Raw genomic sequence first — 25,499 nt, forward strand, 5'->3', positions numbered from 1 at the left:
GGCTTTAAGATCAAATTTATTGTGTTATTGTTTTTATTAGTAATTACCTCAGTTTTCTTCCTCTGAAGTTAAATTATTCATGACGACGATTTATGATTACATTAAAGACTTGAATGAACATACACAATGAATCCATTTTGGTCGGAACTCGAACTCGGAACCTTGTTCGGCAAGAAATACAAATATCCATAAGGCATGAGTGTTTCATTGGAGATGTTCCTCTACTTCCGTCATTTTATCACTAATATATTTCTTTAATATACAATAATAAGTCACAACTACCTAAAAATAAATATTATTTTGCATTTTCACATGCATATGTTTTTTTTACGGTTAGAGTGTGAACTGGCACCTGTTTATTTAGATTGTTCATTATGTTTCGTGTGTAGTTAAAGATAGGAAATATGCTTGAGGAACGATTAGGACTATAAGAATTCCGTCCGTGACGGAGTGGTTAGCACAGTGCGCTACGATGGTTGATGTCCTGGGTTCGAATCCCGTCGTGCGTATGGGTGTTCTTTGTGAGTGCCCCTTCATCAATTTCATCATATCACTCATCCTCGTCGTCGCGATTAGCAAGAGGTGAAAGAAAAACGACGCTAAATAAGAAAATAAAAAGACTTATAAGAATCAATCTTATTTCCAGACGTGTCCTACATTTTATAGTTGTGTCTGGCCTCCGGAAGGAATTTGAAAGAAATCTCAAATGTCTTATACGTATTTTGAACATCACGTAACTTCAAATTAGATGGAGAAACAGAAAAACTGAGGGAAGTCTAAGATAACGTGGTTCCTTGGAGAAGTATGCTTAAATCAAAGAGTGTGCATGATTGCTACTGGATGTTCGGAAAAACAATTACAATCCCAGCTCAGAAATTACTTCACGATTTTCTAGATCCGAAAAAGTCCGGATATATGTATAAAAATGCTTACTTTGTGAAGTTTTATCGATATAAGTGTCGGTAATTTGTTCGAAGTAACAAGTAATTTTTCTCGTTATTGGAGAAACAAGGCACACAATTCTGTTTTTTCCCAGTGTATAGTAGTTTTTTTACATATTAATAAACAAGAGAACTTCCAGACTTTGTTTATGAAATTGTAATTTTTTTCCTTCCCGAATTCATGGATTGTTTTCTCTTCCTGGTTCCACATTAACGAACAACGTTCTGTCTTACATACACAAGTTGAAATCACATACAGCCGTGCTATTAATTAGCAGTTGAGGAATTTTGAACTCAACCGTTCACTTCAACATTAATTTTTCAGCTGAAGATGTGTCATATTCTCGTTATATGCTAAGATGTCCTAGTAACCTATTATAGTTACTGCAAATACGATCGTGTTCAACATTTTGAGACAATTTGTCCTACTTTCCGCTGACGAGTGATCTGATAGCCCTATGTGTGATGAGAACTGTCTTTACTTCTGATATAATTTATTCCAGCATTTTCTTCAACCTCCATTACCTTGTTATTACCTCCAATGCTTACACAACTTTTCCTTCGTGCTCGACCTTTGGGTTCAGAAATGTTTACAACACCCCCATCTCCCGCGTGTAAATAGCAGGCAACAACACTCTGTAAGACCATAATGTATACAACTTGTTTACTACATATTTTACGAAAATATTAGAATGTGGATTGGAACAAACGAAATAAAATACCTGTTTTATACGCACACTGGAACGAGCGCAGGCCTGCTGTGAGTCACTCTGGCAGTGAAGGTCACTGATCGAAGCAGTTGGTGCTTGCTTACTACAAGCAGGCGCCTTATCTTTCCTCAAGGAAACACGGAAATCTTAGTTACTTTCTTTCGCCAGACTAATGGTGAACATTTACAGGAACGTAAGGAGTAGTATGGTATTCTATTGGAATTAGATTTCGTGGTGTTTAAAAGATATCATAACAATATGTAAATCTCTTTTGTGACCTACACTGAACTTATTTTAAAGTTTCATTGACATGTGAAAGCGGAAATTTAGAGATCCTTCTTCCTTACGATTTCTAAACAACCGAAGAGTGTGGTGAACGTGAAACTACTTATTGTTCGCATCAACGATATGCATTATACAAATGGTCTCTAATCAAAAACCCTATTACATCACAGGAAGTGATATTTAAAACAATTCTACCACGTATTCAACGTAATCAATATTGAGATTGATTCCAAGCTTCTGTTTGGGTTATTTTGTGTCGCATTTTTACCTCTTGCGATAATCGCGACGACGAAGATGATGGGTAATGTTACGAATGCAATGCTACATCTAAGCCTCAACAGGTTTCAAAAATGGATCCTCTGGCTTTGTAGAGAGTTACGGTGATTTATATTTTTATTTTCATTTGGTATTTTAAGTCCACTTTATGCACACAAAGGCTAATCGAGACTGCATCTACAGTTTAAAGTGGGATCCTAACCACTGTGTCTCCACCGGGTATCGAACAGGGGACTCCTTGATTACAATGCGACTCCTCTACTACAGTGCCATCGGGAAGGATGAGAGAGAGAGAGAGAGAGAGAGTTACGGTGACTACGATAATGAAGAATTGAAAGTAGCAGAACGCCTAAGCTATTCTTTTGTCAATATTGGAATCGTTAATGAATGTTATGAATGTCAGTTCAAATTGAAAAAAATAAACTACTTTTAAAAGATTTCCAGAGTGCCGTTACAAATCGTTATTTTTTTTTCCACACATTACTTTGCTACTATGTAGATATTTGCATGCTAAGATGTAGAAAGTGCTGCATTTTCAGTGTTTGGAATTGTGATTTATTTCTGAGAATGGAGTGAGTAGTGGGAAGAGGATCACCTCACATGTTTGGATTATACCTCCCCGCCAAAAAAAAGACACAAAATATATATCGGCTGTTGTTCTTATAAGGAAATATAACATGTATGAATTGTGTCAAGAAATATTGGAGCCTATTCACATCCCTACGGAACTTGGAAGAAAGCCCACGTAGAGATTGGGAAGTTTTGTTACGACAAAATTGGGATGTATAGTAAATTAAAATGCAAAGTCCTACCTTGTGCTTTGCACCAAGCCATGAAGGCGTATAGGGGGTGTGGAGTTAGTGGAGTTATGGCCCCACGCTTTCTTCATCAGGCGGAAGGTGGGAATGATGTGATAAGCACCACGCCCCTGGCCGCCATACCCCCCCCCTTCCCCAGAGTTTCCTCCAGGTAACGTCTTTATACGACGCTGGGTGGGCACCGAAGCAGCTTGAACAGGTGGACAAAATCCCGATTATCCCCCGTCGAGGATCGAACCCAGATCTATCGCATGGTAATAAAACGCCCTAACGACTGTGCTACTGCGGCACATACAGTAATTAAGGCAAGAATTGTTTTAGCGTTTCGTTCAACGTTTTTAGGGGAATGATTTTCGGAGATATAACGGGTAGCTCTTGTCGGTTCTGCGACCTGGGTTGAGAAAAGGCGATTTTCTGACGAACAACATTCCACCTGACAAGTCACGTGACTTTCCTACATTTCCTGTGCCTGTTGGCTTTTGCATGAAAGACGAGTTGCTCTTGAGACAGACAGAATCAACCGATCACCTAATGGTGCAATGTGTGTTGCCTACCCTTCCGGCATTATTTACTGCCATTAAAGTCTTATGGGGAAGAACTTTTTTCCACCACTGTACACCACCTGCGAGAGCGACTGGAAGTTCTTCGGAAAAGCCCGTTGCACTGTGAGGTATCCCGCGGAAGGCGGTTGGTCGAAGTATCTGATAACAGCTGTCTACGCCTGGGACAACATGGGGGACGGGGAAGGGGCCTCTTTCGAGAACGTGGTGATTACTCCACACTACGTCTACTTCGTGGCCAAATCACGGAAATATAATGGCATAGACATTGATGTAAAAATATATGGGACAGAGCCAGTAAGTATAATGGGTGTCTTTTGTAGTAACTTTACTGACTAACGTCATGCAGTGTTACAGAGATTCCATTTTTTTTATCATTTCCTCAATGTGATCGGAGGTTATATACAGCGGACTCCTTTTATTCGAACTTGGATAATTCAAATTATTCGATATTTCGAACAGAAATATTTGATAGTCCTATGAAAACCAATGTTAGAAATGTATATGTAATCGAATTTTCGAACCTTTTGTTTGATAATTCGAAGGCAGATATCCAGAGACAATCTTAGTGAAGAGAATGTTCCTGTTTGCTGGTATGAAACCATCACCCTTTTCTCAATTACGTGGGATTGACCACCTCTTTTGTGTGCACATATTCGTCCCTAAACTTCCACTAGCAAATGATTTCTGAAAGTCTTCTTATCTGCCCTCCCTCCTCAGTTATGATTAGTCAGGGTACCTATTCCCAATGTGGAAGCCTGGTGCTTTGAATCTCAAGCAAACGTTAGTGATGACATGTTTCACGCAATAAATGAAATTGAAGATTTTGTGAGCCATGTAAAAATAAACAAACATGCGCAAACAAAAAACAGGAACTTATTATTTAAGTTAGAACAGGTAGCTAATGTTGTTACACGTGCATGTGAGTTTGTGTGTTAATATAACGTACTTACTTAAAAGTTTTTTCCATTTACTGGTAACTTAATTACTATTATGAGACGAATTGTTTTTGTAGGACGACGCACAAAATACGGAAATAATTGCGGCGAGATCCACTGTTTACTGTAGTACAATAGTTGTGTTTCATTGATTTTCTTAAATAATGCATGTTTTTGTTCATTCGATATATTTATTATTTTTTTATTTTCTTCATGTGTCCTTGGAGTTCAATTTTTTATAAATCCGCTGTATAACATTGATCCATAACAAGCACAGCTTCATACATTACTAGTGAACTTGATTGATCTTTACACTGAATAAATCGTTTCTTCATTTCAGCAAGAAGAAGAGACTCAATCATTTAGAGAAATCATGCGTGTCAGAGAAGAAAGAAAATTGAAAAGAGTTTTCGGAAAATAGCCCTCGAAATTACTTGTTAATTTGAGGGCACTGTTGCCTAACTCAAACATTTGTTATGTTGTTGTTTTTTCTTGTTGTTTTTTTCAAATTATAATGTGCTATTGAGCAATAATATAATTTCAATGCCCATGGTTACAAATTGTATTTCATATACTACTTTCAATCAGTCAAGATGTGAGACACCAATGGCGAACACTCCCTTCGGATAAAGGGGTAGAGGGAGCTACAAGACACCCACCCACCCGGGAGCGCCGAGATCGAGGGGCCGGGAAGCCCGGCAACCCCCAATCCTCGTTTGGGTCCCTTGCAGAGGGCATAATTTTAAACACGATTTCATTTTGTAAGAATATTATTTGTGTGATGGAAATTTCATAAATTATTTCTTGACTCTGTGCGAAAATAATCAGGATTCTGCTCTGAAACGGGCGTTTTACTCTATCACAGTATTTATTTTTCCAAATACACAGTTAATTAAGGAAAACGCATGGTATATTATGATTATGTGCGAGAATAGAGGAAGAAGCGTGCAAATACTGTAGTGGTCATGTACTTGAGGGAGCCAGGCCATCAAAAAGTAGGTAGGAGCCTTTGTGTTCTTTTAACTTCCATTGTCGGCGTCCGAGATGCCAAAATTTGGAATGTTTTTGGCTATCACTTGAATTCGAAAGAGGCAAAGAAAGGAATAAGAAAACTAATTGATCGTCTTTGTTCAGTTTATAGCACTGAATTGTGATGGGTCTTGAGCTTGAGAAAGGAGAAATGAGACAGGAAAGAAGAAATCGAAAAATGTAAGTAGTGACTTGGTTTACAAACTCACATAAAACTTAATTGGCTTATTGGACATATTGATCTTATCAGCCTATTAATTGAAGGGGTTGGGTGCAAAACATGGTAAGTGACATTTTGGAGTTACAATGTGTATTGTGTAGTCCATCGTAAATGGAGTCGAATCGTACTCGAAGTGTTTCGTTTCGTCAACAGATAACACAACTAGACGTGCTGAAAGTTATGGTATCTACCAGTTGTTTCATGTAAAGCATGGTAAGTAGCAAAGATGGCGGCGAAACGGCTGTTACTGAATTGCAACGTGTCTCAGAAAGTTCGCGAGTATTGACTGTGCATTGCCACGTAAATCCTATTTCATGTAAAACGTGGTATCTACTGTAGATACCATTGTTTACATGCAGCAGTGCTCATAATGGCAGTTTCGAATTAAATTTTACTCTCGTACCTGGATGTGGACTGCGATCTAGTAGAGAAGCACATACTTTTCTTCTACGATATAAATAACTGGTCACATACAAATTCGTTTAATTTTTAATTGGGTATGCGCATTTAAGGCTGCTTTAAGATACCATGCCTTACAAGCAACGTCAAAAATGTATTACACTTATATGGAATATGTAATTTGATCTGAAATATATCAATTATTTGGAACAGTTATTTTTTTATAAAATATTTCTTTCATAAATCTGTAATGTGCATTTTAAAAGTTATAATATCTTTATGGTGGAGCTAATAACGTATTTGTAATTTAATAAACTTTCTTATTTATGATATGTGTGACTTTGATGAAAGCAAATTATTTTATTGTTGATATTACAAATATGTATTCTTCTTGGTTCGAAATTATAACTATTTTTAATACATAAGAGCTAAACATCAGTGAAAACTATTAAAAACCTAAGCTCTGTGTACATTTGAAATCAGTCTTTACAAACATGCCAAGTTAAAGAGAAATACAACAGAAAGTTACAACGTCATAATTGTGTCTTCATTGATTTGCTTTATCTTACTTCGCGTCTTGTGTCACTTTTGGCTTATTTGCGAAGATGATGAAATTGATGAATAAGCACTCAAAAACATCCATGCGCAGGCTGGGATTCGAACCCTGGACCCCTGGCGTCGTAGCGCGATTTTCTAACCACTCCACCACGGGGGCCGGTAATTGTTATCTTGAAGATAGAGATTTAAACTAGGGATGTCCTCTTCGAAAAAAAAATCGATTTTCGAAAATGAAAGATTTTGATTCGGTTTTTCGAAAGAAAAAAAAATTACTTTTTCGAAATAAATTCGTTTTTTGCTTACTTTTTTCCGAAAAAAGTTTTAAAAAAATTGTTTTTGGAAAAAAAATCGTTTTTTAAAAAAAATCGTCTTAAAAAAATCGGTTTTCGTTTTTCGAAATAAAATTGTTTTTCGTATTTTGAAAAAAATCTTCTTTGTTTTTCGTTTTTGAAAAAAATCTTCTTTGTTTTTCGTTTTTGAAAAAATCGTTTTTCGTTGTTCGAGGAAAAACGTATTTCGAAAACAATCGTTTTTCGAAAATTCTTTCGTTTTTCGAAAAAAAAAAAATATTGGTTTTCGTTTTTCGAAAAAAAAATCGTACTTCCACTTATCATTTTCGAGAAATGATTTTTAGATTGTTGCTGTTAGTTTTTGAATTCGCAACTAGTACAAATATATTATTTGTTTTAAAAAATAAAATACAGAAATCTACTTACGAATTGGTATATTACACTATATCCCATAACACATAATTAGAACAGTAACAGTGATAATAAAATGTCTTTCTTCTTATCAAAGATTTTTATCATTAATACAACTTAATTGTGAATGTTATAAAAATATGACAGTCACAATAACCTCCCCTCCTGGTGTGAAGGAAATATAGCCATCATACTTTGGTGGCTTAACTTCATATATACAAGATCTTAATTATACACATCGAACAGTAAGATAACATTCAAATATTCAACATTCAAAACAACATTTAATACTATAACAAATCTTTCAAAGAATGACAATCAATTCGAAACTACGTTTTTACCCTTGCACACTTATTTGTTAACATTCAACAACAAATCTTGTTTCTTCTCCAATGAACAGTGGAAGGGTTTCATATTTTGCAAATTAGGTCTACATTTTATCTTTGGTCCATCTAAAGACGCCAAGTTCACAAAATTGTTCTTTACTTCCTTTAAAGCAATATTTGTAATAACCCAAATATAAAATGATACATTTGGTATTTGAGTAATAAATTAAATAAATGATTAACTTCAGCTTCACAATATTCGTTGCCATAAACTTCGTTATGAATATCTTCTTTAGAAGATACATAAACACAATCATCCACATGAGAAGATTCAAATGCCAAAGTTTTACAAGATCCAGCTACATAATGTAACGAGCAAGTATTATTTGTGAAGCTCTGAACAAAAGGAGCCGATACTTCCTTACCACTTGAATTAATTAGTTCAACAGTACACATAGGATAATTAATTATAGCCTTGTACTGTCACAAAAATTGTTCTCCCAAGATCAAAAAGACGTTTAATTGTTCAATGTTCTCGCAGGGTTCTCACTAGTAACATTAGTTACTGTAGAACATAGTTGACTTAAACTGTCATTGCAGTTCATTTCATTTCGGAAATTTCAATTGTTCCTTGCTGAAATCTCTTAGTTAGAGTTAATGGAGTCACCTCGCAATTCTGTACTGGTCGAACTCTGAAATCTTCTATTTCTGTTGTATCCAGGTGCATCTATATTATTGCCATTACTAACGTTCCTTTGAGTGGTTGTTCTTCGATTGTTATTATGAAAGTACAAACTTCGATCGTTACCTTGTAGCCTATAGCTCCCTTGCTTATAATAGCTCCAGATTGCCTATAGTTGTTTATGGGATTCCTAACAGCTGGTTGGCCCATAAATCTCTCTGAAGCTACAATTTGGGTAGATGAATCACTGCATGACTTATTTTCCACAGACACTTGCCTTACAAAATGCCTAGATTTTTCGAACTTATTGGAGTTGTACTCCCCGCTTATATAATCACCAGGCAGTGACAAAGATTTGGCTTTATCACTAGAATATAAGTCTATTGTCCTCAGTTTGTGTGTTAATTTTTTAAGGTTGGAAATTTCGTGACAACCCACATTCTTAGAAACTGTTTCTGGCAATTGCTTCAGAATTACTCTTATTATCTCAGCTTGGTTAGGCTTTTCTACAAGGTTGCAATAAGATGAATATACCTTCAATGCGTACGCTTCTAACGATAAACCAGAAGATGTGTTATATTTACGATAACACAAAATTGCCAGTTGGCTTTGTAACAAATCATTCGAACCAAATCGTTCAAGAAACTTGCACACACAATCATCATATGATGAGAAATTCCATCTTTCACTATTGAACCAATACGCTGCAGTATTGCAGAAACATTTGTGAATAATTTGCAGGCGATATTGAGAAGATACACCAATCAATTTTAACATTGTTGTCAGCTGATCTATAAACTTCCTAGCTGATTGTTTCGAGACGTCACCACCAAAACGTGGTAACTGGCTTAGTTCATTTACACTAATAACTTTACCCATGCATTCTCCAAATGTGTTTCCTGCAGAAATATTTGTATTATATTCTGCACACGCAGGTTTACAAAACTTGTTTGATCCAAAATGTGGAGACTCAGAATTGCTAGTAGCAATGTTAATTGGATCATTCAAAATGTCATTTCTGGGAATGTAATTTTGATTACAAAACATCGGACTCATTGAAGTTGTAGCATTTGTATTACCAGCCACAGTATATATTGGTTTCTCACATGAAGGTGTATGCTGAAGATGCATTTGTGAAATTGGATTATTTGAATAAGCTTTCGTTGTACAACATTATGAAAACTGGCATTCAGAGAACTTCCATAACCATAATGGTTAGTAGAACAGGGTTCATTGTAATGCACTCTACCTGTATTCTCCGAAAGTGCGAAGTCCCTATTGGTCAACGGATGTGTAGCAAAATGAGCAGTTGATTCGTCACGTGATGAAGGATCCCACAAATAAGATGTATTGGAAAGCCTATAGGTAAAATCAGTTCCTAAACAAGTAGCGTTCTGACCTTATTTACGTTTAGTAATTGCAGGTACATCATTATCAGATGAATCATAACCGGAAGAACCAACACCACGTTTGTCACTTCGAGCACTAGCCCGAAATTTAACAATTCGTGATCTTCGATTTGAATTTGCATTATTTGTTTGACAAGCCACATGCTCAGTTTATTTACTATTTCCATCCTCTTCGCTCAGTTCTCGTCTTCCATTCAAAGTTTCGTTAGCAACACTGTTGCTGCTGGCATTGCCTTGCTCCAAAGAAATAACCCTATCTCTAAGGTCATTTACCAAGGTTTCAGAGCTACATGTAGCAGTCAGAACTACCTTCATTCTATGTAATTTCGCATTTAAAGTTTCAAAACTAACCTCATGTTGAGTAAATTTCTCCATAATTTTCTCATTGTAGACTTCCAACCTTGCCAACTTTCCGTCATAACTCCTCATTTGTTCTTGAATATCTGAAACTTCGACATGCATTGTACTAACACCTTCATACAATTTACACCTCAACTCACTGCTAACATTTTGACAAGTTTGGGCAACATCTTGTAACGAATGTTCAATATGATCAAGCCGGCCGTTAAACCTAACATTATGCTGCTGTAATTCATTTCGAATGGCTTGAAACTTCTCTTCCAGATTTTCATTATTTTGTTGCAAATCCTTTTGCAACTCCTTTTGTAACTCCTTTTGCAACATTTCATTATTTTGTTGCAATTTACAGCGAATGTTCTGTTGCAACTTTTCTTGAAGATTTTTATTATTTTGCTGCAAACTTTGGGTAACAGTAACTGGAAATGCAGCAATAATCTTGTTCAAGTTTGGATTCACTGTACTTGTATAAGATTTTAACAAAAAAGGATCAAAATCTGGTTTACAAGATTTACAGAAATAACGTAGCTTTCATTAGAAGAACTAAATACAGGTAATACCCAGTGCATTACAGTCAACCCTCTGCACTCCAAATGTTCCCATTTATTGCAGCCATTGAACTTCACAAGACGGGAATCTGCTTCAATGTTACTGCAATAAATAATATTCTTCATTGGGTCAGCATTTTCTTCAATAGTTTCATTTTCCCTGAAACTATCGACGACATCGGATCTTAAGAAAACTCCCGTTCTTAAGTTGTAACAATGTAACAATGTTACAATCCATTATTTAAAGTAATCAGAAGATAACTTCCACACTATAAGTAGTTGTCCAATGGTAGCTTCTATTTCAACATTAGTTGTTTGAAAGTCCCTGTTTTTGCAAGGAATTTTGGTTGTTCAAGGGGAATGCCTCTCAGTTTCACGGGTGAAATTGGGGGAATTCGTGCGTCAAAAGCGAGTTTCTCAACTCGTCCTGGCTCGGGACGAAAGGGGCGAGTATACCATAACCTTTCTCGCTGTATCAAAAATGTTGCTCAGTGGTACTTGGCTCTCATTGGTCAAAGAAAGTGGTGCATGGCTCTGATTGGTCTAGACAGGTCCAAGTGTGATCTATTGTGAATTAAACTTACCTCACTCACCCACCCGCATACAGCCTTACAGAGTAAAGCATCTGTGACTGAAAACAGAAAGTGGTGCACGGCTCTGATTGGTCGAGACAGGTCCATGCACGATCTATCGTGAACTAAACTAACCTCAGCTACTCGCCCACACACATACTATGCCTTACAGAGTAAGGTTGCTATTTAGCTTGTAAGGGCTGATGGTTGCAAACACACAAGATCTATTGCAAACTAAATTAACCTACGACATAAGCCACAGACACACACGCACACATACACACACACGCACACATACACACACACCAAGCCTTCGAGATAGAGTATAAGCAACTCACCTCTTGCAATTTCTTTTATAGTTTATGATGGGGAAAATTAGCCTACAGCTGGCAAAATTGTTTGAGCCGTTTTCCACGAGCAGTGTTACCAAACTTACCTTTTTGCAATTTTTTTTTTCTATAGGCTGAAGCTAATCCACTACAGCTAGAAGCTGGAAACATATACACGCAAAACACCCTAGCAGAGTATGCTAACTTACCTCATGTAAAGATATTACCTCTCGTACGGTTTTTCACGGGTTAAGCTGTGACATACAACTAGCGATTGACACGACCACCTGACGAATATAAGACACACAGACAGAGAGAATGAGACAGCTTATACGCAGTTTTTCCTACACATGAACTGGGTTTAAAAGGTAACTTAACACCTCCTACCGATCTTACGTGAACTCAATAAACTAAAACTAACCTGACAAACACACTTACTCCCACTCCTCTGGCAACAAAAACTTATTTCTCTGTTTGTTTAAAGATGCGGATCGCCTAACATATAATTAAATAACCACAGGTTTTTTTATTCTTGGTGCCAGAACATAGTGCTTTGAGACTGTAAATTCAGCCAGGTTATTCTATTTGTGCATAAAATTAACTTTTTAAAAAAGGAAAAATGATTCCTGCATTTGGAATATTTAATTCTTCTTTCCTCGCTTACGGTATTTTGCGTGCCCCAGTAACCTTGCGTTCAATTCCCTCTATCCTTTACGGAAGCTATGACGTGTATTTCCTGTTTCGCGAACATCCGAGAACCTTTCACAACTGTTTTCAATGCATCAGATATTATATTGCAAGAGTGAGTTGGTTGTGTATATAAAAACTAGTCTTGGAAATGGACATGTCAAAATTATTGCTTAACTTAAAACATTGATAAAAAGGACATTTATTGCACTGCGCTTTCTAGCAAAGGTCTTATTATTTGTAAATGTGGAATGCAAAAAGCTCAGTCCCCGGCCCCTCAGGGATTCGAATCCTGTTAGGTTAAACAGCATAAAAATGTCATCACGGACAGCAAGCATTGTCATATGGCCTGACGATTTTTTTTTAACAGACCTAGTGCTGTGCTGTCTTGCAAGTCTCCCGAGTTTGATATCTGGTGAAGGAATATGATGTCACTATAAACTGTAAACAAAATATGGAGTCCCTGGCATGAGATGGACGAGGCTTTTGAACCTCGACCTATAGAGTTGTCCAATCTGGCAATGAATGTACATTCTTTTTTTTAAGCATAGCGGTGTGTTTCCGCTTATTTCAATGTCAGCGAGCATAATATGCAACGTGCATGCAAAGAAGGGAGGGAGACCATAACGGATAATTCACATTACGATTTCAATAGTTTTGCTAGTCACGATTCATCATCATCACAACTGTGAGTTTTCAGTATTGCTGAATATATATTTACATATCACCCAACGGTTGTGAATTGCGTACAAGTTGGCCCTTGTTAACCACTCTGACTCACAGTTGTGATGATGATTCCAGCAAGCATGTAAAGACATCTTATTAATACACACAGAAGAAATTGCTTTCAGCCTCGCATCACGATACAGCCATATGGATGTAAAACTATTTCATCACACCCAGGCAAAGGGGTAAAAGGTAACATTTCTCTTCTTCCCTCGCTTTTAGCCATCGTCCAGTATCCTTCTAGATAGCAGGTGAATCGTGACTAGCAAAACTATTGAAATCGAAATGTGAATTACCCGTTATGGTCTCCCTCCCTTCTTTACATGCACGTTGCATATTACGCTCGCTGACATTGAAAAGAGCTAAATCCCGCCTAAAATAGGAATACCATTTCTGTGAGAGGTAGACTGCAGAGCCAAGGTTGGATTGAACTACAACTGAGACCAGTTAGGTAATAGACGAAAATATAGTACCTTGGTGTGATTCGTGATTTGGACAACCTTGATCCAAAATACTAAGTTGGCAACAGTAGTACGTACAGCTGGGCTTCCCTTCCACAAAGGAGCGGAGTTCTGTTGTCTGCTCAGTGCTCACCACACAAACGTCAAACTGACCCGAGAAAAGTGTGGTTCTTTTTCTTCCCCTTCGCACCTCATTCCAAAGAAACAGAGACAGATGAAGAATTGGCAAGGGTCTACCACTTTGCATTGGATTTTCGTGGTAACTGTCTCATGAGTGGTAGTTCTTTGAAGGAGTGTTTGTGGCTAAATCGCTGATTGCAAAACAAGACCGAAATGAACAAATATCTAGCTCGAAGACATGTTTTTTTTTTTAAACAGCTGCCTAGCCCCTTGACAAGGGTAGCACGAGGGTACCCTGGATACATAGAGTAATCGCCAGTGGGCGGCACCAACGAGAGGACGCTTGTGCACTACCATTTTCGATTCGTCTATCCAATCTTTAGCTCAGTACAACTACTATAGTGAACGGCACGAAAGTAGACCAGTCAAGGTCACACCACATACCTACAATGTTGCCAATAAGCAACAATTTTAGCTTTGAATAATAATTCTGAAAAAAAATGCTACATCAGGGTAGCTACTCTTTGACCATGATAAAATCCAAGTATAATTCCCGGTTTTCAAGGCGAACTTTCCAAAAATTCAAGCAGATGTTTTCTCGATTTCAACCTTACGTATTACCGCCTCTCAACATCCACACATAAATATCTTCATAATATAAAGGGTCTATGTGATTCCAACATCCAAAAATTATAATTCAATTCAACGGTATATGTAATATAATTAAAATATTTAATTTAAGGTGATGAGTTTCGATTTACAATCAGAGGCGCAACCACGAATTTGTCTGGGCGGGAGGGGATAAAGTGCCAGGATAAACGTAGCTACTAATACTAATAATAATAGTGTTAATAATAATGTTGTTATTATTATTATTGATTTGTTTTATTTTACTTTGCTTCTTGTGCCAAGTTTGGCTAATTTGCGAAGATGGGGATGAGTGATATGATGAAATTGATGAATGGACAGTCACAAACATCCATGCCCAAGCCGGGATTCAAAACCGCCGGGACCAACATTGTTATTATTTAATAGTAGTAGTAGTAGTAGTAGTATCAAAGACGTATATTATGCAAAAAGGGGCTAGAAGTTGGAGTTAAAGCATTTGTGTTCGAACAAACAATTTGAATTATTTTTTCAATACCTTCAATTTCACATCAATAATGGAAAACAAGCACACAAACTATTTTTGAAAGACATAAAATGCTTGATAAATGTATTCCAAATATAATTCTTTTTTACATTAACATGCATAACTTTCATACACGATATACGTATTACGTAGATTTTCAGCTAAAAATGCAGGCTCGACCAGGACTCGAACCCGGGTCTATTTTATGCAGGAGGGACTACTTACATGATCCTATGACAACATTACACATATATCAGATCTATATTACATAATTAGGTGTACTTACAAGAAAAGGGTCTGCAAGAAATTTGCATAGTGTTTTGCTGTTATCTTGGTCCATCTGGTAATAATTCTCACTGTAGTGATATTGCAGCGAAATTTGCATTGACACTGAATTATGTCCTAAAATATAATAAATATATTGAGCTACTAAAAACTGGACCGCTCTTACTTTAGTAAGAGGGAAGAACACAAAATCTGGTAACAATAAATGATCTACAGTAAATGTATCGGGCGATTTTCTACATATAGTACCAAGGCATTTACACAAATACTTCCATTGATCTACCGTTGCGGGACATGTTACGAGGCGATGTCGTGAAGTGTATTCAACTTGATGACAATTGGAACATGCAGCACTGTCAGTCATTTGGTACCGCCACTTTCGAGCACCAGTCGCAATGACATCGTGAACCACTAGGTACCACAAAGATCGAACGCGGTTAGAAAGATGAGAGGTAGATATATTTCTCCATACGTTTGACCACACTACATTAGTTCGGAGAAGCACAATTCGTGGCTGGTGGTGTAACCTGCAAGTCAATTGGTTATAGAAAAATTTCACTGTCATGCCATCGACATCCATGTGAGGAGAACCGATTAGGAGATAGCAAAACTCGACAAGAGTTGTCCTCAAATAGTTGTAGTGGGAAGGGATCTTCCCTGGATAAAGTGTGTTCGCAGTTCCACTTCATCTATCAGAGTATGTAGTAATCTTGCTGTTAAACTATCAGGGTAGTGCAGAAGCAATTCAATGTTCCGTTGTAGAAACAAGGCTGAGGCTTGTCTCTCCACTTGGCGCAAGTTCAGTCCTCCTTTACTTGCTGGGAGGCATAACGTTTCATGTGCGACATGAAACAAATGTGCATGCCATATGAAGCGCGTTATCATCTTTCGTACTTGCGCCGCGACTTTCGCAGGGACAGGCAAAACTTGCGCAGCATACCACAACTTCGATAATGCAAACATGTTCACATACTGTATTCTAGAGCGTAAGGATAATTGTCTATAACGGTTCATATTCAACACTGCCTGGATTTTTGGGAGAATAGTTGTAAAAGTTCTGGAGACAGTCTCTGTGATGGTCCTAGTGAAGTTTATTCCCAAAATTGTCACTTTATCTACAATGGGTATAGTTACAGATTCAGTCCACAGAGTGGGGTTACACCTAGGGGTAAGATTTCAGATTTCTTCTGGTTCAAACTAAGTCCCGTCTGCTTTCGTAACGTTTCAAGTACTGTCTCCATACGAGTCAAGTCTAGCCGATCTTTCACGATTACGCACATATTTTGTGGTCTCTCCCAAGAAGCCTGAGTCCCTGAAGTTTTTCATGCATCATTCGTAAAAATGGAGCCAGAGCAGCGCAGAATGCAAATAAGGAAAATGGACATCCTTGACGGACAGAGCGCTGGATAGAAAAGGCTTGCAACAGAAAACCATCGATAGATAACTGAACTCGAGCTTCTCTGTATACGCTCTGTATAGATTGTACAAAGAAATCGCCACATCCCACTTTTCCAAAGTATTGGAAAAGATAGTCATGTCTGAGGGAGTCAAAGGCACTTTTGAAATCTAACGCCACTAGAGCTTGAGAACCTTCAATATCTTGCATAGAAGTGATGATGTCACGTACACTAGTTAGAATGTGAAATATTTTACCACTTGTACCATATACATATTGATACGGCCCTAATAAAGTATCCGCAAAATGTTGCAACCTTCGGGTGATCAAACGTGCAAGGATTTTATAATCAGCACATAGTAATGTGATTGGTCTGAAGTCTTCTGGCTTTCTGGGCTGAGATATTTTGGGAATCAAAACCATAACACCCGTGAGACTCGTTCTTCCAAGGCGTTTCTTCGTAAACACAGCATTGAGCCAGCGTGTGAACAGTGGAGCCACTGTTGTCCAAAAGGTTTGGAACAATCGGGACACCATCGATTCCCGGAGCTTTACCTCTTTTTCCACTGTGAACAGACTCGTACACTTCTTTCTTTGAGAATGGCTGTTCTAAATAGCGACGGTCATCTTCCGTTAACATGGGGAGGTCCATCCCTTGCAGTGGAGTGCGATGGGAGCGTTGATCTTCCTTCTCTTTAAACTGATCTGCATAAAAGTCCCGTAAGTCATTACGTATTAACTTGGGTTCGGTTAGTCTCCCCGTGGCTGTATCGAGACCAGTTATCCTCTTTCGCTGTGCACTGCGTCTCTCTGCTAACACCTGCACCAACGAGGCTTCTTCTTGTGCGTCAAACATAGGAAGACGACTCCTAACATTGTAACCTTGCATACGCTCTCTGTGCATGCTCAGCAGCACTGCTTGCACTCGTTTCACTTCTTGACGCACTAGCTTCCCTTGTATTAGCTGTGTTGTTAGTTCGTGAAGCACTCTGTAATAAAAGTTATATTTCTTATTGAAATCTGAGTATTTTTCACGACTATATGCTAAACAGAAATATTTAATGGAGGGTTTTAGAAAAGTGTCCCACCACATAATAATGTCAGTTTGACGTACGCTCATTTCTTCCCACTTCTTCCATTTTTGTTTAAATTCGGTACGAAATTGTTCATCTTCCAATAACCGTACATTGAACTTCCAAAATCCCCGCCCTCGTCCAACTGAAGGTACATCCAAACTCATGTCGAGTTGGACACTTAAATGATCACTAAAGCACGTTGGGAAAATTCTAATCGCAGATATTTTGCTAATCATGTGTGCACTAACGTAAAAACGATCAAGCCGACTCGCTGTGTCGGCACGTATGTATGTGTAGCCGTCTATATTCGGACCTTTAGCCACCCAAACATCGTGCAGTTAAAACCCTTCAACCAGCGTCTGCAAGCTAGGTAATGTATGGAATCCTGGATATTGGTCCTGTCTTCTTAGAGTACAATTAAAATCACCCACCAGCACAATGTTTTGACGGGAGCCACCTAATGCCTTCGCCACTTCTGTAGCGTAAAATATGTTCCGAGTATTTCTAGCGTTGGTACCTGATGGTGCATAAACATTACAAAACCATATGTTTCCTATTTGGATACATGTGATACGACCAGACGGGTGATGGTAAACTTCCGTTATATGTAGGCTTTCTTTCACAACTATGGCGGTTCCTAGAGAATTGTGAGTTAAATTGTTATACACGGTATATTCACTGCCCAGACAGAAATCATCGGTCCCGACTTCTTGCAGGAAAATTACATCCAGGTGACTTTGCTTAATATAATCTAAGAATGCATGATGCTTGACACTAGATTTCATCTTGTTAATGTTTATTGTTGCAAAATGATATATGGGGGTCGTCATGTGGGATTCTGTGCTATTGTACCCGGTGGGAATGTTATGTGCAGTTACTAACGTTAAACTATTTACCATTTTCAATTTCACTACGACATGCGACAAACATAACCCTAATAACATTATAACGAGGACAACACACTTCATAACTATGATATGCTAGCCATCTATCACACATTGACTTCAAGCGACCAATCAGAGCCGCCGCCAGATTTCTCACTTTGTTCTCTTGTCGCACTCATCGTTCGACGCAGTCGCCGAGACACTGGAGACACCGAACGATGAGGGGCATCTTGCCGCCGTGTCGACGCCGTATCGTTCGTAGGGAGACTGCGTTTCTTCTTCTTTTTTGGTTCCTTCGTTGTTTTCGGCAGAGCGCCTGATGCGGGGGACGCCGTCTCGGAGTTCCCACCTTCAACTGCATGACCATCATCTGCCTGCTGCATCGGACTATTGGGCACCTCTAGGGTAACGTCCATTGTTGCTTCCCCATTCTTCTCTGCTACGTGGGCTTCTTGGTTGACATTCACTTGGTCCACACTGACGGGGATAGGAACGTCTGCTGTTGTCTTGTTTTCTACACTGGGTGGTAAAGTGGAATCTGGTACGGTATTTTGAGGTACATCCTGTAGTGAAGCTTGTACGTTGCCCTCATTGTCCTGGTCTCCGGAGCGTTTCAGTTGCACAGGTAGTATAGTGGGTGTCGGGGTCATCATTTTCTCAGCAGCCGGCACATTCCTCGGGACAGGACGCGCCGCCCCGCATAGGACGTATCGTAGGGTTTCTCCATTTGACGACGTCGGGACAGACAGGTAACGTAAAAATGGTCACTAAGGTCACAGTAAGTGCAAGTACGGTCTCGCCCGCTATATGTCACCCAGTATCGTCTGCCACTGATTGTGACGTACGATGGAATCGCACGAGTTAGATTCATTTTGGCGATTTTACGGCCCGTTCTTACCGGATAAATATGATCACTGGAATACCGTTCATCGTCCAGGGATATTATCTGACCGTACGTACTCAGCACCGGTCGAATTGCGTCATCGGACAGTTCACTCGGTACAACGTGCACTCTAACTATCACGTAGTTTGCATCCGCCCACGTAACAAGCACTGGGCAATCCCCGTCGTATTTATACTCTCCGTTTGACTGCAGCAGCAACTGTTCACACACTACCTTCGATAGTAGTTTCAGAAAGATACAACGTCTATAATTGTCTACTTCAATACTTACTACTTGTTCCGGTTTCAATTTCATCGTCTTGCTAATCCAATTGTGTATTTCCGTCGAAGTCGGTTTCCTTCGCACTTGACTGAAGTTCAGTTTTAGTGTATTCAATCTCTTGATTACCATGTTGGCAGCGTCGCCGTGTTTCACTTCAACTGCACTCGCGAGTAATACGCGCTACGTGACTTCGAGCTATTAGAGAGACGCGCAAACACAACCGTCCCAGACCACTGCTCGAGCCAGACTACACCACTGAGCTACCGAGCCGGCCTGGCTTCCCCTGCATTTTCGCTGGCGCTGTTTTACCTGTGTGAAATCGTCTTTGCAAGTGTTTCTGCAACGGGATCTGTTGCCTTTGAAACACTATAGACGTCGACGTTGCCTGGTTCCTCCCAGCGTAGAGATGTCAATCCATTAGGCACACACAGGAGATGTACTACGTAGATTTTCAGCGAAAAATGGATTAAACGATATACGTATGTTTCACATACATGCAACATGGAGTGACGTGGACACTAAATTGTGTACGTATTCAAAGTTTCTTAAGTTACATATTTTATATTATTTAAATACATTAGACAACCAATTCATCCATCTCAAAATAAACCAACAGCAAAAATTACATAAATTATCTTTGAAATGTGCACGCTTCCTTTCCTCAAAACAATCGTTCGTGCATTTAAAACAAAATCAATTAAGACAAGTGTTATTTCTCTGTCTGATAATTTAAAATACAATGCATTACGGAGAACAAGGAAATAATGCGAGCGAAGCGAGCAAGAAAATTTTTGGATGTAATTTTTTGCCGGTTGTAATCAATATTGATTTAATAGGGTGCAAATAATTTCATGGGACGCCAATGCATTCTCTCTCTTACAACTTTTGTGCTTCCCCGATGGTGTAGTGGTAACATCGTCGCCTTGTGATCAAGGGGTCACAGGTTCGATACCCGGTGGAGGCACATGGCGCAGTGGTTCGGATCCCACTTTAAACTGTAGATCCAGTCCCGATTAGCCTTTCTGTGCGTAAAGTGGACTTAAAACCACAAATCAATCAATCAATTTTACAAGTTTCTTTCCATTCAGATAGTTCGGCGTAAAATATGAATAAGATTTGGATTAATAAAAGTTGTAATTTTTCACGTCTACGGAGAAAAATTCAAGTAGAATTCACGCAGAATTCCGGGAGCCAATAATTCACGCATTATTCCAGGAATTCAAGGAATTCCCGGTGAGTAGCCAGCCTGTAGATAATAGTACTTAATATAAACAACATGGCGATGTAATTTTTCATTGAAATACTTATTTGGCCATTGCAAAAGAAAAGGTTTACATGAAATTCACATTACTTTGTTTACTTCAACCTGTAGAAATATGGTAGAATCAGTGATTCTCGTGGTTACTTATCTATATATTTCTTTTCTGCCAGGCTTACAGTAGGTGACATCGCAGCCATACATGAAGAAGATGACAACGCTTTGGAAGCAGATGTGTTCATGGGCCCTCCAGAAAATACTAGAAAATACTAGACTTAGTGAGGAAGACAGTGATGGGGAAGATCCTGACGGAAATATAAATCACTTGAGTGGAAATCAACTGCGAGGAAGTGCAGAATTGCTTGGGGAAAGAGTTAGTCTGGATCTTGTGATCCAATAGATGATCTGAATGATGCATCATTTACGAAAATCAGTGTTCAGAAACCAGCGCCCGTTCCCCGAAGGTTGGAAAAAGTGTGATATTGCTAACAAAACAGACTGCAAATCAAATGTACCTCAGTGGTTAGAAAAAGACCAGTGGGAAGGCAGATAGTTTAGATCAGAACATATCAAAATACAGAATACATGTAAGAAATCGAAAATGATACTGGCCGTTAATTGCTTTTGTTTTCAATGCAATCATGAACAATGTGTGCTTTCTGTATGGGCTGCTACATAAAGGAAAGGAAGACCCTTCCTTAACAGTAACATTCACACAGTTCATTGTGCAAACATATCTGCTGTTGTATGCTGCCAATCGGCCACGACTTGGAAGATGCCCAATGGCATGTCCGGATATCTTAATAGATGCCAAGAGATGCCTCCAAATATGCACTCAAGTTCGATGTGCACAATGTCACAAAAATACCACAAATGAAATGCAGAAAATGTATTATACGGTGCAATTCACTATTCCACTCATAATTTATGTATATATTGAGTGTAGCCATAAATATATAGAAGAGTAAAATTTAAAATTGGGTTGTAAGGTATTTTTGACTAACTAACTAACTCTCTAGCCTTCTTAAACCCGAAGGTTCATGGCTGCAGCAACACAGGCCTTCCATCTGTTCCTAACTTGAGCAAGATCTGTTTTCCATCCCTACCGATTTCCTTTAGGTCTATCTCAACGTTGTTCCTCCATCTTCGTCTTGGTCTTCCTACAGGTCTCTTACCATCAGGTTTCCCAACACGAATCCTGTAAACTCCTCTTTCCTCTCCCATTCGTGCCACATGGCCTGCCCACCTAAGTCTTCTTGATTTAATTATTCTAATAATATCTGGACATGAATACAAATTATGTAGTTCTAAATTATGTAACCTTCTCCACTCACCTGTCTCCTCATCCCTCTTAGGTTCAAATATTTTCCTAAGGATCTTATTTTCAAATACTCTCAATTTATGTTCCTCTTTCAATGAGAATATGATCTATCTGATTGTGAGTTTTACCATCTGGAGAAGACCAGGTATATTTATGGATCCATGTCCTCATATTGCTGTTTCTTGACATGTATTTTTACTGTGCAGAGTTGTTAACTCTACGCCTAACCCCCCACATGAATGGAGGACTGCACCTGTTGTTGGTCAGTTGGTATTTTTGACTACAAGAAAATATATTAAAAACCCAACAAATAAAGAGATTTACGCAATATTTTACAACTAATATGTTTTAATTTGCAAAATTTTCATGCTTACAACACTCATCCCTTTCATACCCATTGCTTTGTATTATACAATGTAACAACTGATTTCGAGTTATAACGTCAGGATTATGTTACATCCTTACCTACATGTAAGAAAAGTAATTTGAACAAAATCCAGCCATAAATAAAAAGTTGGGCAGTAATGGGTTAAAGTATAGAAGTAAAATGTTCCAAGAAACTCAAGTATTCACCGGTTATGTAATGTACGAGGCCCGTCCAGAAAATTCCTGGAGCTGTCTAGAGAAATAAAGACAATTGCAATGGAATTTTTTATTGGAACAGATACCGCAATTGTTTGTCTATTTTTCAACATACTCCTCACCCGAATTGAGACATTTGTCGTATCGTGGGATCAACATTTGTAACCCTGTGCCGTAGTAGTCTGCCACCTGGCATCGGAACCAGTGTGTGACAGCCGTCTTCACCTCCTCGTCACTTTGCAAATGCTGACCGGACAGGAATTTCTTGAAGTGTAAGAAAATATGGTAATCACTGGGAGCGAGATCCGGGTTGTACTGTAGGGTGGATGGTCAAACATCTCCCTGAGGAACTCCTGCAGATGATATGTTATGCGCTGAGCCGTATGTGGCCGAGCGATATCGTGCAGCATGACAACATTTCAATCGGTGCTATGCCTTGTGCGTTCAAAAACTTTATCACCGACCAAACCTCACGGTCGGCGGGAGTTGGAATAAAAGCCGCCATCTTCAACCGCTACTACGGTGCTACTGTGAGTTGAGTGCTGCCTGTTACATACGATCAGCGTTGCCAACCCCTCAGCTACGAAAAGTGCTGTTCGAACTGTGAAATTATGCTAGAACGCCACCCAATGGTGCTAGGGCAGTATTATTAATAATTATTATTATTTTATTATTATTAACAATATATTTTATTACTATTTTCAGATGTTATATTGTATCCCACCCTAAGATCTATTTATTTTAAGTCGCTTTTTTGCCTTAGGGTCTCTCTGGGAGAGAAAATGAGAGTGGATGAAGAACTGATGAAATGGTCTATGGACTATGGAATGGAATAAAAACATAATTACATGTCCATATCTTACCAAGGGTCGAACTAGGGCATGTGGCTCAGTCAATTTGAAAAAATTCTTCACATATTTTTTCTAGCAGATGGGGAGAGGGAAGATGACATGACACAGTATAAGCATCGTTACCTTTCAATTACTGCCGGTGGGGGGGGGGAGGGGGGCGGTGTAAACCTATGGTATAATTCACAAATATCTTTCATATACTACTGCATTTTTTGCGTTATATGGAAGAACGTATTAATCAATTTCCACCTCCAACAAATGCTCATACAATGCATTTCTATGTAAACTAATATTATTTCAAAAAAAGAAAAGAAAGAAAGAAAGGAAAGGAGAAAAGGCATTCGCCAAACGAACAAATAAAAACCGCCTCTTTTCCACTCCTTTCTATATTTCTGAGCATACGACTCCCATTACTGGTTTAAATCTGCACGGTCTCTTTCTTCTTTTCGGGAGTTTCACAGTTACTTCTTTTGCTATTAGTACGCATTTTTCAAAATTGTTCCAAATATATTTTACAAAAAAAAAGCAGGAAAAAACACTCAAACACACGCTCAAAAACACACTGAAAGACGCACGCACGAAGAATTAAAATCATACACACGAACAACGATTTTTTCGCCGCGGGAGACGGCTTCCGAAATGGTAAGATGCCGACCGAACCGAACGGAACACAAGCTGAAGACAAAGATGGTCAAAATTTGCCGACAAAGGAGAGCGGAACATTAGCTTTACTTGTCAATCCAACTTTCTACTACACATTCTTCGCAAAAATACAGGCACCGCAAATGGCACCCCTTGTGTCGGTGCTGAGAAAGGACAAAATTTTGAGGGTGGGCCGCCAAAACCCTCCTCCTCGATTTTATGGCAGGAAGACGCGGAAGAGATGCAAGGCGTTGGTGAGGGACAGGATCCCTGGGCGGGTTTACTCTCTTTTGTTGGAAATATGTCCACTTCCTGAAATAGAGATGTGCAGTTACTTTTATTTTTACTTCTTGAGAGCACTTTTCTTTGAGGTCAATATCTACCGACGGTTGCAGATTATGCCACAGACTAAGATTATGCTAGATTTGGCTGTTATGCCAAACACAGGGTGCTAGGTGCCAAAGATGGTTACATTATGCTAGGTTTAGCACCATTATGCTAGGGTTGGCATCGCTGCATACGATTGCCACGTCCTGCATGTCTGACGCATGCGCACTAACCTCTCGCAACGCATGGCCTGCTATCTGTTGGCCATTCTGGAAACTTACTATCTGGATCCCAAGACTACTAGAAGGAAAGGCTGGGGTCAGACACGCCTCTTTTCGCGACTGCCGCGGGTGTGACGTCATGGGCGGACAAAACCCAGCTGAGTCTTTACCCCATACGGAAAGAAACGTGGAAAGGCTGATTTGCTTTGTTCTTTTCGCTCCTTTTTTCTTGTATTTCTCGATTGTTGGGTTCAGGGTGCGAAATCCTGGAGGGGGCGAGGGGGATTTCCCCCCACCAACAATCTTGGCCACAAAAAAAAAACACAAAAAATTTCCCTGTGGAAAGAGTTTTTGTTATAACAATGAAAAGATAAGCAATTACTTTAAATTTCAAATATACTTTACTAAGAATAATATTGAAAACACACACAAATTAGTGTAGTTGTGAGTGTTGAATGCTTTCTGTCTCAAGAGATCATTAACAAATCTACATCAATACGCACAGTAAAAGTAAAACAAGAATGCAAAACAATAATAACTATGAAATCTAATTGATTTATATTAACATAGTGCACAAACTAAACAAAAACTTACACATAATAAAACCACTTCAACTGCCATAATTTATTAACATCTTTAACCGGTTAGTAAAGGAATTAGTTAGCTGCTTTACACTATCTGATATGTATGAAAGTAACAAATTAATT

General features: G+C 38.7%; 1 protein-coding gene across 1 annotated transcript; it reads left to right on the forward strand.

Moving 5' to 3' along the window:
* The first annotated feature begins 3,617 nt into the window (after positions 1 to 3,617).
* Positions 3,618 to 6,177, forward strand: LOC145992450 (uncharacterized). The gene is made up of 2 exons (XM_083128834.1): positions 3,618 to 3,887; positions 4,869 to 6,177. The coding sequence occupies exons 1-2, from the start codon at positions 3,618 to 3,620 to the stop codon at positions 4,947 to 4,949; spliced, it is 351 nt and encodes a 116-aa protein (XP_082984960.1). The 3' UTR covers positions 4,950 to 6,177.
* Positions 6,178 to 25,499: the final 19,322 nt, after the last annotated feature.

This window comes from Lepisma saccharinum, chromosome 9 (genome assembly GCF_977018435.1).
Source record: "Lepisma saccharinum chromosome 9, izLepSacc3.1, whole genome shotgun sequence".
In the NCBI taxonomy this organism is placed as follows: Eukaryota; Metazoa; Arthropoda; class Insecta; order Zygentoma; family Lepismatidae; genus Lepisma; species Lepisma saccharinum.